Below are 17,167 nucleotides of genomic sequence, written 5' to 3'. Positions count from 1 at the left end.
TAAAATTACTTCTAAGACATTGGGTTATTTATCTTCTACTTCAGCATCGTTAATGTTTACATTTATGTAAATGTAGTAAATTTAGGAATTGAGATGGGAGATCATCTGTGGATGGCACGTTTCCTGCTACACAGGGTATGTGAAGATTTCGGAGTGCTGGCCACCCTGGATCCAAAACCCATGACAGGAGACTGGAACGGAGCCGGTTGCCACGTCAATGTGAGCACAGTGCAAATGAGAGAAGAAGGAGGAATTGAGTATGTACTCACTTATGCCAATAGACAAATATAAAAGTATGAGTTGTGTCACAGTGTTATTGCCATGTCATCTAACCTCCATCGTCCTACTCTCATCAGGCACATTGAGAAAGCCATCGAGAAACTGAGTAAGAGACATGTAGAGCATATTCAAGTCTACGACCCACGCGGTGGAGAAGATAATAAGCGTCGCCTCACGGGTTATCACGAGACCGCCAACATCAGTAATTTCTCAGCAGGTGTTGCTGACCGCAAGGCGAGTGTCCGTATCCCCCTACATGTGGCTCAGAAAAAATGTGGTTATTTTGAGGACCGCCGTCCTGCCGCCAACTGTGACCCATATGCCGTGACCTCCGCAATGGCTCGCACATGTATGCTGGAAAAGGAGGAAGAATTGAAATAATGGAATTTTGGAAACAAATAATGGTTGTTTACAATGTTAGAATGAATACTCGTTTAATATTGCATATACTTAAATCTTTACATTTAAGGATTTAAACAAAAATCAATAAAATAAAGATCAATATAATATAACAATACATTTACCAAAACTTGGCTTGAATTCTATCACTGATGACCATAATAAAACATTATCTGGGAACACTTGCAATCGTTAGCCTAGACTTACAAAAGTTTCATAAATTAGCTAACTAAAGACTAAAGAAAGAATAACTAGGCCTACTAAAGGATAACTAAAGAATTTGTTATTACTAAAATTATATCTATTTTTAACTGTTTAAATGACATTAAGACATCACCATCAAAGAAATGCTCCAACAGTGTACTTCCTTTTCTAATAATGCTGATTAGAGCTAATAATAGCCTTCTCTGCCTGGTAGGTTTTTATTAAATAATCCCCTATAAACATCCTTATTCTGATCCGTATGGTCTATATTTTTTTTTTTTCAAATGCTGAGATATCAGATTCTAGTCCATTCAATTTGGATTTTTTTTTATTGTATTATTCCTATAGTATGCAATACAATGACCCCTAAGATATATGCCTTTAAAGTGTCCCATATTGGAACAGGAAAGTTTATTCGTAGAAGTAAAAATATTGTTTTGTTCTCCAATAACTTTTTGGATTTAGCCTTCACCTAAGTTCGTCCTGTTTTCTCTGGGATGGACAGTGATATTACAACATCCAGCACACGGTAAAAAAAAACTTGGGTGGATAACAAATAATAATACGTGTTTGTGTATCATGGGGATGTAAATAAAAAGAGTAGCCTAATCTCTAACCTGTGGATGTCCATGCCTCTAGACATCTGTTAGGTTTAAATCTTTCATAAAAGAAGTAGATTTGAGCCCGTTCTCATCCCAAGGCGTCTTATAGGCTACGACACTTTTTCCAAAGCGTAGACACCCAACGAACATTGCACCCTTTAGCGTCAAATGAGACGCAGATATGGGGCAGAAGGCGCCTCCTAGTGGTCTAACCCTAACCCTATCCCATAGCCTGCCTAAACCTACCATAACCGAAGCGTCTCATTTGACGCTAAAGGGTACCATGTGCGTCGTATATGACGCCTTGGGATGAGAAGTCGTTGTAGATTTAGCTGCTTTAGAAAGAGACAATGGTCTGGATGAAGATCCATCAAGTACATTGTCGAGACAAAAGTAAAAGTCACCACCTACCAATACAAGAGTGAGCCTGATGATTGAGCGATTTGAAGGAAAACATTTTGTAAAAACAAGTTATCATCAATATTTGGAGCATATATTTAACGTCCACTGTTTAGAATACAAATGTCCTTGTATCATTACATATCGTCCTGACGGGTCGAGTACCGATTTTGTAACTGTGAATGGTATATTTTTATTTATCAGTTTACTGTAGCCGTTGACTTAGAGTTAAACGAGGATGCAAACACTTGACCTACTCCCTTTTTTTCTTTTTTAATGCTCAAAGTCTGTTAAATGGGTTTCCTGCAGGAAAACTATTTCCCAGCTTCTTAAGGTACATATATGGACTCTTTTTCTTTTAACTGGACTATATACTGTAGACCCTTAGTATTAAATGTTACAAATTTTAAAGGCTTTTTTCCAAAAGATGTATCTGTTAATATTATTTTAAAGAACTGAGCTAACATGAACCGAACAGTTGAATTTTTAATAACAAATGTTAACAAAGGTGAATAAATAGGCCTACACAAAAAAGAAAATGTATTGCTCATTGCATTAACCTAAGTTAACTAATACTTTTTTGTAAAGTGTTACCCACTATCTCAAATCTTTATGACATGCACACAAATGTCCCTTGCTGTGATTGCTGTTCTTTTGGCTGTCCATAAGAGGGCGTAATAGGCAAGTGTTTGTAATCACATGTTTTGTGGAAAAGATTAACAAAAAGAAAACATTTTTATTCAAATGTTTTAATAACGCAGATCTGTTTATCAATATCTCAGTGTTTATTTAAACACTGAGATGTCTTAGCAAAACTTAAAATGTCTTAACATCCATTAAACAAGATAATAAGCCCTACCTCAGAATATAATTGGCATTGTTTTCTTCAAACATAGGCCTATATACTTCATATATGTTCCCTTATTCAATTTTGACGATTTGTTTGTTTAAAGCACTAACTTCTAAAACTAAAATTACTGTTTCATATTTTATAACAGGTAATACTTGTAACTTATAGGCAATATAGATGTAGATGCTGTTAATGCATGTTGCTTGCTATATACAAACAATCTTATTAGATGCTGACGTGGGTTAGACTTTCTACCTCTTATCTTGTACTTCGAACAAACGGCAATTTGATATAATTGTTTTAAAACTCATGCATTCGAATGGATTTAATAAAATTGCTATTTTTCTCCATTACCCCTAATTGAATCTGAACTGCACAAAGCATACCTCTCAGAACAAGACTAAATGCTGATGTCTGCAAGCACAGGAGATTGATTTAAAGTGGCTTCTATTTTGAGCAGATGAGTGTGTGGAGTGCAGGAGTGTGTTCAGTCCAGTCCCCATCATGAGGTGAATTTATTATTCCGAGAACAATGACATGAAGGGATGTCTGTTCAGTTTGATCAACGCTTGTGTCGCTATGGATTTCTGCTGTGTTCTGGTGATAGCACATTTACATCACAGCAGTATGTGGGTCAATGATGTGACACTCATTTTTATTTATCAATTAAGCTACTCAAAAATACATAAGAATTACACCAGAGATCAAATCATTTCTTGTATTTTTTTCCAATATTTTATTATGAACATGCTTTCAATATCAGAATTATTATTATGTCAGTGGAGCTTGGTGTAACTTCGGAGTAAACAAGAAAGTATTAAAAGTTCTTAAAATTTATTTTGGAATAATCTTTTACAGAATAATGATTTTACTGAATATTATTTCTCATAAAATCTGCTTTATTTTAAAGTATAGTTTTGGTTTAATATATTAAATTTGGGTTGTGGGAGGGTTATATTGAGACAATCTGTTATTGACTGTATTTCATCCGCATTATTGGGGATTTATGTCTTACCCGGGACGAAGAGGATTAGGTACGACTTAAAACATGTTGAATCTTGTATAGCCTAACTTATAAAAAAGTTGAAAATTGCTTAATTTAATTTGATAAGTTAAAGCAATGTAAAAAAAAAAAAAAACAAAAAAAAAAAAACATTTGTCTAGTCATAATTTATTGATCATATATTTTTACAATGTAGGCCTAAAGCCTAAGGTGTATTTTTAACTTAATGCAACACTGAACATGTTTATGAATACTAGTAGGCCTAATTAAATAACATTTCTGCTGTTGAAAATTATATAAATTTTTTTTTCCTCAAAAAAGTATGAAAATTGTCATCATCACAGACATTTGGTTTTGACTTATATACAATATTTTGGGATGATAATGATTTGGGTTTTAGTGGCAATTTTATAGAAAGTTTAGCATCCAAAATATTAAATACATTAGAGGGTATTATTAGACGATCATTTGAAACAACCTTGAGGATTTTTTTTATTTATTTATTTATTTTTTAAATTGGAATGCAGCAGGTTACAAACATAACCTTGAGGATCATAAAGAACAGGGGGAGCCTGACTGACAATCCTGATGACGTCAGCGCTCGTGGATGGGCGGAGAGATGAGAGCCGCAGGTGGGACGTGAAGCTGGACGCTTTCACCCGTAGTTTTACCGACGATCTTGTCCTTAGTGAGTGTGTGAGTGTTGCTTCTGAAAGACATGGGGAAGCTTCAGGAATTCGAGATTACTTTCACTAATAGCAAAGTGGTCTACAACCCCGGTGAATCCATATCAGGAACTGTGAGAATTAAAACAAGCCACTCCTTACAGTTTAAAGGTAAGCGACGCTTGTATATCTTAGGCTATATATGTTTACAATAGAAAAAACGAAAACATTATAACCATTCAAAATTTGCATGAACAGCACATATGGTGAGCTCCAGTGTTTCCCCCGTTCAAGAAAAACGAGGGTGTTAATGCATGTCAACATGGACGTGTCGCAATATAAACGTGTTGCATATGCATGTTGACATTCAGCATTCGTTTCATATACAGTGGGTTTTTATGGAAAAGGGGACTTGTGATCAGCTAGAGGGCATCGACGTCTAGACTCGTGTTTTCATGAACGTCAATGGACATCCTGTTTCTTTTGTGATGCTGGTTTCGGTCCGATTGCACAATCACACCCAAACCGCTTCTAGGTCGATATCTTCTGCGTTTCAACAGGTTTGAATTGTGTCATCAATTGTTTTCCTTCTTTAAACGTCCACAAATGTATGCACATTCAGTTGCAGGCGAAAAGATCCTATCGTTCACCCAGGAAGCGCATTCAAAACGTCTTAAAACCCCACGAAACGAAAAGGGTTAGTCATAAACCAAAAAACGAAAGAACCACCAGTAAAAGACCGCTTTATTGCATTAAAAAATAGATAAAAGCTTCAGAAAGTTAACTGTATTACAGTGTTTGGTCATACTACTACTGTATAACAGTTACTTCACTTATAATACATCCCCCATCCAACCTTTTATATTTTATTTACAAAACCTTAAATAGGCTAGAAACGTAAGTTGATATAGTTCTTCCCCCCTATTGTGACATATATCCCAGTGAAATGGCTTCTTAAACATTAAAAAACAAACATGAACTTGATTTTGTCAATTGATTGGACAGTTGTCGTTTGCTATAGACCTTATTCACAGCAGCGCCATGTTTGGTTTTTAACGGGAATGAAAGCGAGGCTGTGCATCTCTTTAGTGTGTTGTACATATATTTCATGTTTTTAGATTGTTCTGTCCAAACAATGCAAAAATATCTTTCCAATAAATTTCAGTAGTCAAACTCCTGACAATTTGAGATGTGGAAAATTATTTTCTGAGCTTTATAAATACAGTGGCTGCCAGCTTGCCATTCAAGGGGTGGTGGATTGCGTTTTCACTTTTTCATTTTAAATAGTGTGTAATGTTGCTGTTGGTGCATGAACAGCATCTGCAAAGTTGCTGCAGATGTTTCCGGACAACAGTTTAGCCAATCACAACACACCGGCCCAACTAACCAATCTGAGCCCATTGTTTCATAGTCAACCGGTTGTTCAAATGACAGAGGAGAAATGGCTTACAATAAAGGGGAAATGTTTATTGTTTACAGCCTAGCTTTCATACCTGTCATGGCGCCACATTGAACAAGTATGCCGCCATGCACCATCTTTACAATTTTGTGTTCAAACCTCTGTTTTTGCACTGCATATTTCTATGGCATTGTTGTCGAAGGGTAATTAGTGAAGTGGATTTACTTGTAGAGTTAACGAAAGTTATCTTGAGCTTTGTAATGTTGAAGCTAAAACAAGCTTTGGGAACACTTTATTTTATAGTGTCCATGTTACTTATGTTACATGTACTTACCATAGTAATAACAGTTAATTATGCATAATTACATGCTACTACTCAACCAAATCATAATCCTACCTAAACCCTAGTAAGTACATGTTGGTAATTAATATTACACAGTACTTAAATATATACTTACACTGTAACAATGACACCTTAAAATAATGATTTCCATTACACAAGAGTAGATGTTAAAACTTGCAGGATTTGTACTCGGCTTTTGCCAAGATAAGCACAAACTAAGACGTAGCTTTACAGTAAACTATGCTTCTCCATCCATTTACGCTTCTTTCCATATGGTGATGTGAATCTCGTTCTGTCCGCCGTTAACGGCTGCAGTGTACTTGGCGCGTCAGTACACACAACGGCTGCAACTACAGTGCGTTCTCCCCAGTGGACTAGCACAACAAATGTCCGGATTGAGCCGAGTAGGGGCCATCTCTAGGGTCTTCTCTCTTTGAGTTTTTCAAAAATTCTACGAAACGGTCTGTCTCAACAACAGGCAGTTGCTGCTCCTCTCTGCTGCTTCAGATAAGTTCTTTACTATGCTAACTCTTGGCCTCTGAATCCGATGTCTCTGAGGAGTGTGCCACAAATCCTCGACAACCCATTTCCACTGGATAATCCTGGACTCTCCATCCTCGCTGTTCTGCTTCAGTGGCCAGATGAGCATACCGCAGTTTCTTCCTCTAATATGCGTCATCTACAGCATCATCCCATGGCACTGTCAACTCTGTTATCAGTTGAAGAATGCATGCTGATCCAGACCACAAAATCTGGTCAAATAAAGTGTAACCCAAGCTTTTCATTCATAAATCCGTAAAATGTTTCCTTCATGCTGTGGAAATATAAACCGGAAGAACACAACAAAGGTCAGAGATGTTGCTGCAAGAGGGAGAGGAAGTTTTTTTGATCGAAGATAAGGGACATGAATAAAAAAAAAAAAAAAAAAAACATAAACATGATGTGAATGGATAAATAATTTATAATAAAAAAAATGTAAATATTCCATTTAAAAAAAAGCAAGAATTTTGATTTAGTGATTACTTTAACAAGGGGGTCCAGACCCGGTACTCACAACCCTCTTTTTCCCATATAGACAGTAAAAGCTTTTTCCCCACTAACCAAAATTTTGCAATGGGGAAAGAGATAAGAAAGTAGGTTAGACAAGGTACTTTTCACACTGGTTGAATGCGTACAAAGAATGCATTGTAAGTGTTTTCACTGAACTGTTGGTCTTTAGTGTGTAGGCGAGACTTACAGTAGAGACAAACGTGAGATAGAGATTCCAATGAAATAGGCTTATATGTGTTATTCCCCTTATTGTTTGCATCCACCTTGAAACTAATCTGATGCATGAAATTGTTGTGAAACGCTAGGACCCCACCAGAATTGACACTTCTAAAAAAAAAATGGATCAACAACGGTCATGTTTCTGTTCCTCTTATTTGTTCCTGTCAACTGTGAGAAAGAGTTTGTCAACTGTGAGAAAGAGTGAGAAAGGTGTGTGTGTGTGTGTTTGATCACACTGTGGTTTGGAGCAACGTGTTTATCAGTGGAATTCGTGACAGATGACAACACCGCTCTGTTTTATGGGATGAGGTCATGTGACTGTTGTGATTAGTCATTCTCAGCTGGCACTTTAATTAATTTGGCCTTCCTATGTTAGCATTTTTGGGGAATTTGCTTGGAGCGCCCTTCACCTTGACTTATAGGGGCAATTTAAATGACGCCGCTTTCAAATAAAACCGAAAAAGTTTTGGCCGTTCATTTGTGTTTTTTTCATTTTGTGACAGATGTGTTTTTGGCACCTGAAAACGGGAAAACGACACCTTGTGTAAACTGTGATGTCATGTGCATGTGTATTACGTGTTCAGTCTATAGACACGTAATGTTTCTTTACAAAGTGACATCGCCGATGCCAACTACTGGCCTGGCATCCATAATACAGCATTTTTAGTAATTTTTGCAGATCTGTGTGAACGGAGATTGCTTTGGACCTGGATACTTTCCTTGTAGTGTCTTGCTGCAAAGTGCAAGATGTGATGTTGTTACTCTGAGAACAGCTGCTGTGCTTTTCAATTTATATTGCCCACTATGTTTTATTAAAAATCAGCTGACTCATGCCTTGGCTCTCTTATCTGTCTTTTTCTTTTAAGTCTGGCCGCTATGATAAAGGGTCCTATCATGGACCTGATGAGTGTGAGAGACAGTGGCATTTTTTTTTCAGCCTGCATGGCTCTGCATATCTTATTTAATGAAAATGAAAAGTGTGCTGTGAATATTAAAGCGAATATTAAAGTCTTTTTCAGTGCATACACGTACACCCTTCCATTGAAAGAGGGTCTCTTATTTACATCACACCTGATATTCCGTGTATAAGGTTAGTGGTTAGCAGACTGAACAGGCAAGACAGTCTCAGCTTTGGCAGAAGACTTTTATAATCCTTCTTTATTTTGAAAGGGCTTTAGACTGTTTTTAATCAGTCAGTTACAGAAAAACCAAAGAAGACATGATTGCTTGAATCTGAAATGGTTAGAAACTTGAGTTAGAATTGGTTTTAGTACTGTAGTGTAAAACTGTACAGCCTTGTATGAACATCAGTGTACATCAATTTGCACTGTGAAGCTTTTCATTAGACCTCTTGAGACGTGTGTTGTGTGATGTGATATTTGCGGAGAGAAAATATCCTTAGTGTTTTGTTTAGAAACATTGACTTTTGTCCCGTCATTTATAGAAACTTGGTTTATGCACAGGTTACTGAAAGCCCAATGAAAACAAAATGTATACCGTTGGCAAATTTTAGACATAGATGCATTTAATACATTTTTTTGTTCTTCTAGGAAATTAGATGGAAAATATTGATGTCTGATTTTGTTTGGAGTTCAGTTTTATTTTATTTTTCAGATTTTTCATTTGAATAGCTGGTTTGCTGTACAATTTGGACAAAAATGTTTGATTATAAATCAATATTGACTAAATAATGATAATAATAAAACATAATTATTACTAAAACAAATATCACACCATAAAATAAAATAAAAATATTTATATAATATTTCACTGTAAAAAAAAATTACGGATTGAAGAAAAAATACTATTATTGTTATTACTTTTCTTTTACATTATAACTGCAAAATTGTTGAAAACATGCTAATGCTAACATGCTAATGTTTATGGCTGTCTTAACTTCATTTTCAAACCATCAAGCTTTTATGTTGCTGGAAAACTGCAGGAATCCCTTAAAGTTTTTCTTTTGTTGACAATAGCCAGTTGAAATTAAATTCAGATTTCTGCCATATGTTTATTCCACCTATGAACTCAGCCAGTTGATTTCACTAATTAATTCTCCTGGCTGAAAAACTGTGCTAATTAGCAAATCCAGGTGATCTGAACAAAATACTGAGGACTGAGGAGGACTTTTACTTTCTGAACCTGGACTTTAGACCTCTGGCGGTAGTACAGAACCAACCATAAATTCGCTACCTGCAAAGGTTTCAGTTTATAGCATGTTTTTACATGCGTTGAGCTTTATAGACAATCCCAATCATATCCACTGAGCAACCTGTGCAATCTAGTAAGTTGTTCAGAATCTGAAAACCTTTGTTTTGTTTAATCCTTTCATTATTACCAACATTGTGTAAATACTAAATAAAAGATTAATTGTACAATTAAAATAGCTTTTTTATTTAAATTTTTTTTTTTTGAGATGCCAATCCTTAGCGTTTGTGATTAATTCTCTTGCTTACTGTTTATTACCCACTTCCAAAATTGGTAAAGAAAGCCGTGAAATTTTACTGGTCGTACCGACTAGTGATATTTTGGTACCGTGATGACCTTAATACGAAATTTGTCAACAAATGTTACATATGCAAGCATTGTATCATGTTTATTTTGTATACTTTACATTCAGCCTGGTATCAAATGCATATTAATTATTGTGATAAGATTGTTTGTAATGCTCTAGAGCCTTTTGTCTCTTTGTGTCTCAAAAGACACTCGCATAGACAAGCCTCTCTATTCATTAGCAGTGTACAGACTCTCCTGTAAGACAACACCACTGATACCTACATGATGCCAATCTGTCTCACGCTGTGTGAATGTTTGAGAATAGATTCACTCCCTTTTTCGTATTAGCAGTCCATTCGCCACATTAACAGGCTGTACACCCTTGTTTGTGTGCAAATATTTGCTATACTATTGAACACAAATTTAAGTTCAGCCTGCAGCTGTTTGTCCCGTTCATAATGGGAATCGCAGGCCTCAAACATCATTATTTATTATTATTCACTATTTTATTTTGGAGAAAGGAAAGTGTTTTTTGAGTATTCACTTCCTTAGTGTTCCTAACTATACAGTATGAGTTTACAGCAGGTCAGAGCGTTTATCTCATCTGAGGTCCTTCTAAGGACAAAACCTGAAATGTTTAGTTTAAAAAGGAAGTTTAGTAGACAAACTAGTTTTCATTCGTAAATTTAAAGCTATTTTGGAGAACTCAAGCTCCAAAAAGAACCATTAAAGTAGTCTGATGACTTTTGTGCTATATTCCAAGCCTTCTGGAGCCATTTTAATTGCTAAAAATCTTACTCTTCACCATAGTTCTCAAATCTCATTCATGTTTATATTCTAATATGAGAACAAATTGACTGTTTTTTCCATCATTGAGCTCAAACCCATCTTGCTGTGACATAAATTCATTCAGACATCATAACCAGTTAATTCCAGCTTTAATGGGAAGCACAAATTAACCAAACTTTCTATTCAAAACAAGACCAGCCCTTTTAGTTAAGAATTTCTGTGTTCATTCAAGGGTATAAACTCTGACGTTACTGCGTGTCTCAACAGGTGTATAGGCGAACATAGAGTTCACAAGAACTCCATGACCAGTTTCTGCTTGCTGCAAATAGGAAATGTACTAAGTCAAAGTAAGAATATGTTCAGGTGTTTACAATTCAACTTTTATGTATGTAAAATATGTATAATCTTTGCCATAAAATAACAAATCGTCTTACTAATTTGTTCCCTTGTTTAGTTAAATCAAAACGAGGGACCGAATTAATACATTGTGACCTCCATTTACTAAATCGAGGGACTGAATTATATTTTGTGGGCACAATTTAGTAAAAACGAATTTATGGGAATAAATACAAGTTCTTAATTTGTGGCCACGATATATATGATTTTGCCCACCACATATCAAGTGCATGGCTGCGTACGATTGAGCTTAACTTGCACAGAACCTGGAGTATTTTCCTTTGCATCAAGTGTGTGAAGAATACAAGCTTGTTTGTCACTATAGATGTTTAACCTCAAGGTTTGTTGGACCTTTCATTGTTTTTTATAGTGAGATACCTATATTGGCACTTTAGTTGTCCCATTGTACCCATGTTGGCACCTCTTACCTTGCTTTTTCCTGTTTTCGCCTTCCATCGGTTCTACCATGCCAGCTGCCCTCGATGGGGCTCTTTTCTTTTGGTCACAGCATCACGTGCCTAGAGAAATGCGTTCTCTCATTCCCTTTATGTGTCTCTTCCCGTTTCTTTCTCTTTCTCTCCAGGCCGTGAGAGGAAGGGTGAAGAAGATGTCTATTTTTGGGATTTAGATAAGACAGATTTGTCCACACTGTCTTGCTGAATGAGGGATGCAGCTGTAGCGTTTGAAACGAAGCTGAGGACGAGACAAATTTACTCTCTTTTATGTTTGCGACTAAGAGCGCTCTCAATTCCTTTAATGACTGTTTTTAAGTGTACTCTTTCAGCTCATTCTCAAGCAATAAATGAGTAATGTAGGACACACGCACGGTACATCTGGCCTCGCTGAATATATCTGGTGAAATTTTAGAGCGCTCAGATTGTCTTATTAGTCTCAAAGGGAACCAACAAAGCCTTCTGTTTCATAGTGGGAATATTTCAAGAAACTGATCGCATGTGAGAACAAAAGCCAACAGATCTCTCATTGTCCCTTTTTCTGTCTTAGTTCCTTATATGTTTATTTCAAAATTTAAATTCAGTTTCCAGCATGCATATTCTTTTAAAGGGATCGTTCACCCAGAAATGAAAATTGTTATCATTTACTCTTACTTTTTACTTACTTTTGATTGTTTTTGTCTAAAAAAAATCAACTTTGTACCCCACTGATTTTCATCGTATGGAAAAAAAAAACGCACTCAAAATCTTTTGTATTCCGTGGAAGAAAGGAAGTCATAGATATCCCTTTAATGTATATTATGTCTCGGTAGTGCTCCAGGACAAAAGTAAAAAATGGTTTCCACATCCTTTTACAGTAAAACCTCTCGGAAATTGCATGCTTAACCCTAATGACCTTTCTTTGTTCTGTTTTGTTTGTCTGAATGGTCCTCAGCTTGGCTAACTGTAAGTAGAAAGTGGCCACACTTGACACATTCTGATTCACAGTTTAATAATGACCTTGCGTGGAGGCTAGAATGTAACACATTCCTCACAAACAGTGCTAAGAATTTTCAGCTTCTCAAATATTCTTGAACAGCGCTCAAAATCCAGTCAGAGCCCCCATTTACTTGGGAATCAAATGCCTTTGTGGTAGGCTTTGGAATTTTCTTTGTGATTTGTTTGTTTACAAGTGTGTGTATCGGATTGAGAGTGTTTTATTGAGGCAGAGATGAGGTTAGCCTTCACCTGGCAGCAGGTTTATGGCCGTTACTGGGGATATCTTATCGGAATGTGGTTGCTAGGCCACCGGCGTTCAGAAATACTGGTCTCATGAGACGTATGGAGTTTCCCAGCCCAGATGTCCTTTGTGATCGGTGCCCTCTCTCATTCACACTCTTTCAGAGGACAAAGACGCCTTTACCTTCCTAACAGAGTGAGCTGGATTGATTGTAGCGGCGTTTAAGAGGCCCCATGGTCTTGAGAGGACAGCACGTTTTAGTGCAGTTTAATTATTAAAGTTAATGTTTAAATCAAATCAAGATCCTGTGGAAAAGTTGAGTGCAAAGTGTATTATTTTTATGTTCAATTTTAATAGTAAGTCAAGTAAATATCTTTCTTTTAACTCAGTAAATATCATAAATGTCTATAGCTGCAAGTATAGACCATTTAAAGTATATTCCATTTTTTAAAGCAATCAGTATTAAATTGCATAAATATAAACATTTTGGCTGATTCCAATTAGTAGATTACTGTTTCAATAGCTATTAAAATTGTAGCTATACTGTTTTGTGTAAATAAAGTAAGGAATAATTGATGACGGGCCATTGAATTATTATAAATAGTGTAAACCCAACATGGTCACACAAGGCGAAGCGGATGGGCATTATTTTCTAATAATTTAACAGACCTGAGTCAGTTATTCTCTTTATACTACGGTCACCATGTTGTATTTCATTTGACAGGTTTTTGTCCTTAAATCGCTCTTGTGTGTCTAATTTCTTACTCTTTTTATCCCACACTTCCTTTGCTAATTCCAAAGTAGGGTAGAAACAAAGAGCCATTGATGGCAGAATAATGCAGTTATTAGAGAGAGAAAGAGAGATTAAGCATGTATGAATTACCTGAGTCTGCGTATCTCTCAACAGTGTTCAGCAGCAGCATAATAGCAAAATTGTACGTTTATCTGCTTCAAGAACAGTGACGTTATTACCTCGCTAGAGAGAAATGTCATGTAGCTTTGAAGTTCCTAAACTATTTTACTGCTAAAACTGTCAGATCAGCGCTGACAACACATTTATCTGCGAGTGTGTTTCCGTACTGTATATGTACGTTTGAGTGGGAGAGAGATCGTGGGGAAAGAGAGGATGTGCTTTCCGTTCATAGTAAAAATCTAAATTTGTGGCAAAAAAACATGGAAATATTTTTTGTTTTTATCCTATTGTCTACTATATTTATTAGCTTGGTCAGTGTCGTTGTATTTGGTTATTTTGCTATTGTTGTCTGTAAGGACCTGATATGGAACTGTAATGCGGTCATCTGCTTGAAACTACTTTAGTCGTGCCTTTCTCTGAAAATAATTGCACACCTTGGAATGTTCATCAACCAATCAGATTCAAGAATTCAACAACCCTGTAGTATAATCACAAGTAAAAAACTGAAGTCAATCATTTTAGTTGCTATGAATTTTGGCAACGTGCTTTTAACTTACAATATGAAAAATAAATATTAAAATATTGATGTGTTTACTTTAAACATTAACTTCAAGTTAGTGTTGGATGATAGAAAATGTAATCTATCAAATGAAAATGCACAATAAATATCCAATACTGACCAATGCATAGTTATCTGATAATAGCTGAGTTATCTCAGCTCACCATGTGCTCCAAAACACTGTCATTAATTAAATCTGGGAGTTAAGGAATGCCACCAGTCCTCCCAGCCCTGAGGATATTGTACATTAAAGAGAGGGTTTCACCGATTCATCTGTGTCATTGAGAATTTAATTACAGATCTTCTATCACGCCACCCGGAAAGGCTCTTTTCTCCTTCTCTAAATGCAGGAGAACACTCAGGGGTTTCATTATATGAGTATTTAAATATGCTTTCATTACAAGGCCTCTTAAAAAATCTAAAGGTGTCATGTGGTGAACAATCAATCCATGCAAGTTAATACACAGAATACATTCAAACCTGAAAATTTGCTTCCGATCTTGAATGGTGTTCCTTCTCTGATGACATCATTTTGACTGCTTGGGTTAAATATCCTCAACTACTCCTTTCATGAGTGTTTCATTTGGAAATACTTCACAACACTTAAGTAAAGTCTGTTGCAACTTCCGTTTCACTGGATTTAAGAGCCAAAGGAGAATGAAATTCTGTTTTCTGCTAAAACTTATATTTTCCATTATATTTAGGAATGTATAATGTTGCAACATATCACAGACATTGATGGTTAATATTTCAATGCATATCACAGAAATTGCTTGACACAATAGGCCTGTTTTTCTCTGTATTCATTGTAGTTCATTAGAAGCTTAAGGAAGGAGTGCACTTCCTGTCATTGTTTGTCTACTTGAACAGGCCGTCGTGACCTATACGAATGTTATCACGCAAGATCAGATTCCAGACAGAATTTACTATCCGATTGAAAAAGTTCTGCTTTTTTAAATGACAAACTGTGTAAATACCATGTGTATATGGTAATAATCATTCTGTACCATGGTATATATTTCAAAGTTTGGTACTATGGTATTACCATAGTATCTAATGCCATCCATCATTGTGCCATATTACTGCCACAGTATTGTAAGGAGACTGCTGCTGTTTTGCATCATAGTTGTTGCATTCTTTTCCATACTGTATGTATATTGAAATATATATATTTTTTATTTTATATATTTTTATTTTATAGTTTAAATTGTATACATATGTTTATATATAAGAAGATATTAATGCGTTCAAAATATGAGGGAAATATTTTATATTTCAAATATAAGGGAAGAACAAAACACTACACACTTGTTTTTGGTATTAGGTATTTGTCGGCAAAGAAATACATAGAAAAGCAAAAAGCTCACAGAAAAAGCATGCATTCACTACAACATAATCAGTTATTAATATTTAATTGGTTCTACTTGTGTTCAAAAATTATGTCCGCACAACTTGACATGTTTCATTGTGTTATCACAAATAAAATAATTGACTCCAAGCACAACTAGAATGTGTACCTTGAAGCAAAGTAAGTCGCTTTGGATAAAAGCGTCTGCCTATTGGATAAATGTAGATGTAGCATAAGAATTATCGCTTAAGAATTATCCCTTGGATGCATAATTTCAAAATATTCACCAGCTTTAACCTTAATCTAATGAGCAAGTAAACCAAAGCATGATAAATAATTTCTTTCTTAATAACAATAAATTAATCCACCAACAGCTCTTATTTCAGCTCTGTCAGGAATGTTCTCTGAAAAACAGTTTTTTACTTAGCAAAACCATTCATAAATATAGGGAGAAGGATGGACATCATTAAGGTGACCTTTCTCAGTTGAAATTCTCAGTTTGCATGCATTAATCTGCCTGTTCCCTATCAAAGCAGATGTGTTGTTACCATTCCTGGTGTAAATCTCCCTCGGAATGCACGGCCGGCTCTCTGTGATTTAGAGCTCGCTCATAAATTCTCATGTTAATGTCAAATTTTCATCTGTGGTATGCAACAAATTTATTTTCTTGTTAGGAAAGGCTATTTCATGAACACTCACTGATGATGCATCATTCTGCAATGTCTTGGTCTGACATTTGCGTTGTGTGGCCAAATGGTATGTTAAGTAATTTTCTTAAGCTTGGCGGCTGAGCATTTACTTGTAAGGGTTTGTGGGTGAGAGACTTAACTAAATATCTTGGTCATTGAATGAGCAGCAGATGTTGTGACTTTGAGGAGTCAAAGGCTATGAGTAATTTCACACTCAATGAACCAACTGTACTCCAAATTGAGAGACATCTTCAAGTGTAGCCTTTCTTTCTCTTTCACATTGACATGGTTTCATGTGTGCCAGACTTCCCTAAAAAAATCAGGATTGCAGACATCTTTAGTCTTTATCTTTGCTTGTTTGTGCTTGACACAGCCTCATTCAACATGTGGTGATGATTCATTGACAGTAAATTAGTAAGAAAGTAAGTTAACATCCTTTTCTGTGAAAGCCAATTCGCTGACTCTTTCTGTGCCGACTGAGAAACTGCTTTAGTTTTGTTGAGGTAAATAAAGCTTGAGAGAGATGTATGACACGTGGTTGAGTACTGGATCATGGGACAGGATGGGCCTGTGCTGTAATTGCTGGGAATGTTTGAGGAGAGTGATATGAGGTAGCATGTAAGTAGAATGAGTACAATAAAGGCTGAATGGTCACAGCATGTTGCGTAATACGCTTGGATAAGCTCCTTATTCATAAACTAGATAGATGGATGGATGGATGGATGGATGGATGGATGGATGGATGGATGGATGGATGGATGGATGAATGGTTGGATGGATGGATGGATGGATGGTTGGATGGTTGGATGGATGACGGACGGACGGACGGAAGGACAGGTAGGTAGGTAGGTAGGTAGGTAGGTAGGTAGGTAGGTAGGTAGGTAGGTAGGTAGG

At 36.1% G+C, this 17,167-nt stretch overlaps 2 protein-coding genes across 2 annotated transcripts in view; both read left to right on the top strand.

The window, feature by feature from the left end:
• The first annotated feature begins 89 nt into the window (after window positions 1-89).
• Window positions 90-3,510, top strand: LOC120490825 (glutamine synthetase-like). The gene is made up of 2 exons (XM_089123573.1): window positions 90-257; window positions 357-3,510. Exons 1-2 carry the CDS (start codon window positions 94-96, stop codon window positions 658-660), a joined length of 468 nt encoding a protein of 155 aa, XP_088979699.1. The 5' UTR covers window positions 90-93; the 3' UTR covers window positions 661-3,510.
• An 835-nt stretch (window positions 3,511-4,345) lies between these two features.
• Window positions 4,346-17,167, top strand: part of arrdc1b (arrestin domain containing 1b) — a 35,392-nt gene continuing 22,570 nt past the window's right edge. The window contains exon 1 of the mRNA XM_039688285.2: window positions 4,346-4,572. Coding sequence (XP_039544219.1) covers window positions 4,455-4,572 — 118 coding nt within the window. The 5' untranslated portion in view covers window positions 4,346-4,454. The remainder of the gene's footprint in view (window positions 4,573-17,167) is intronic.

The sequence above is a fragment of the Pimephales promelas genome, chromosome 19 (genome assembly GCF_988280905.1).
Source record: "Pimephales promelas chromosome 19, fPimPro1.hap1.1, whole genome shotgun sequence".
Classification (NCBI taxonomy): domain Eukaryota; kingdom Metazoa; phylum Chordata; class Actinopteri; order Cypriniformes; family Leuciscidae; genus Pimephales; species Pimephales promelas.
The sequence above is the reverse complement of the archived record's forward strand: the minus strand, read 5'-3'. Positions and strand labels throughout refer to the sequence as shown.

Coding starts and splice junctions, on each gene's coding strand:
- LOC120490825 (XM_089123573.1), top strand. CDS start 94: ATGGGAGATCATCTGTGGATGGCACGTTTCCTGCTACACAGGGTATGT. Junction 258..356: donor AGAGAAGAAGGAGGAATTGA/GTATGTACTCAC, acceptor TACTCTCATCAG/GCACATTGAGAAAGCCATCG.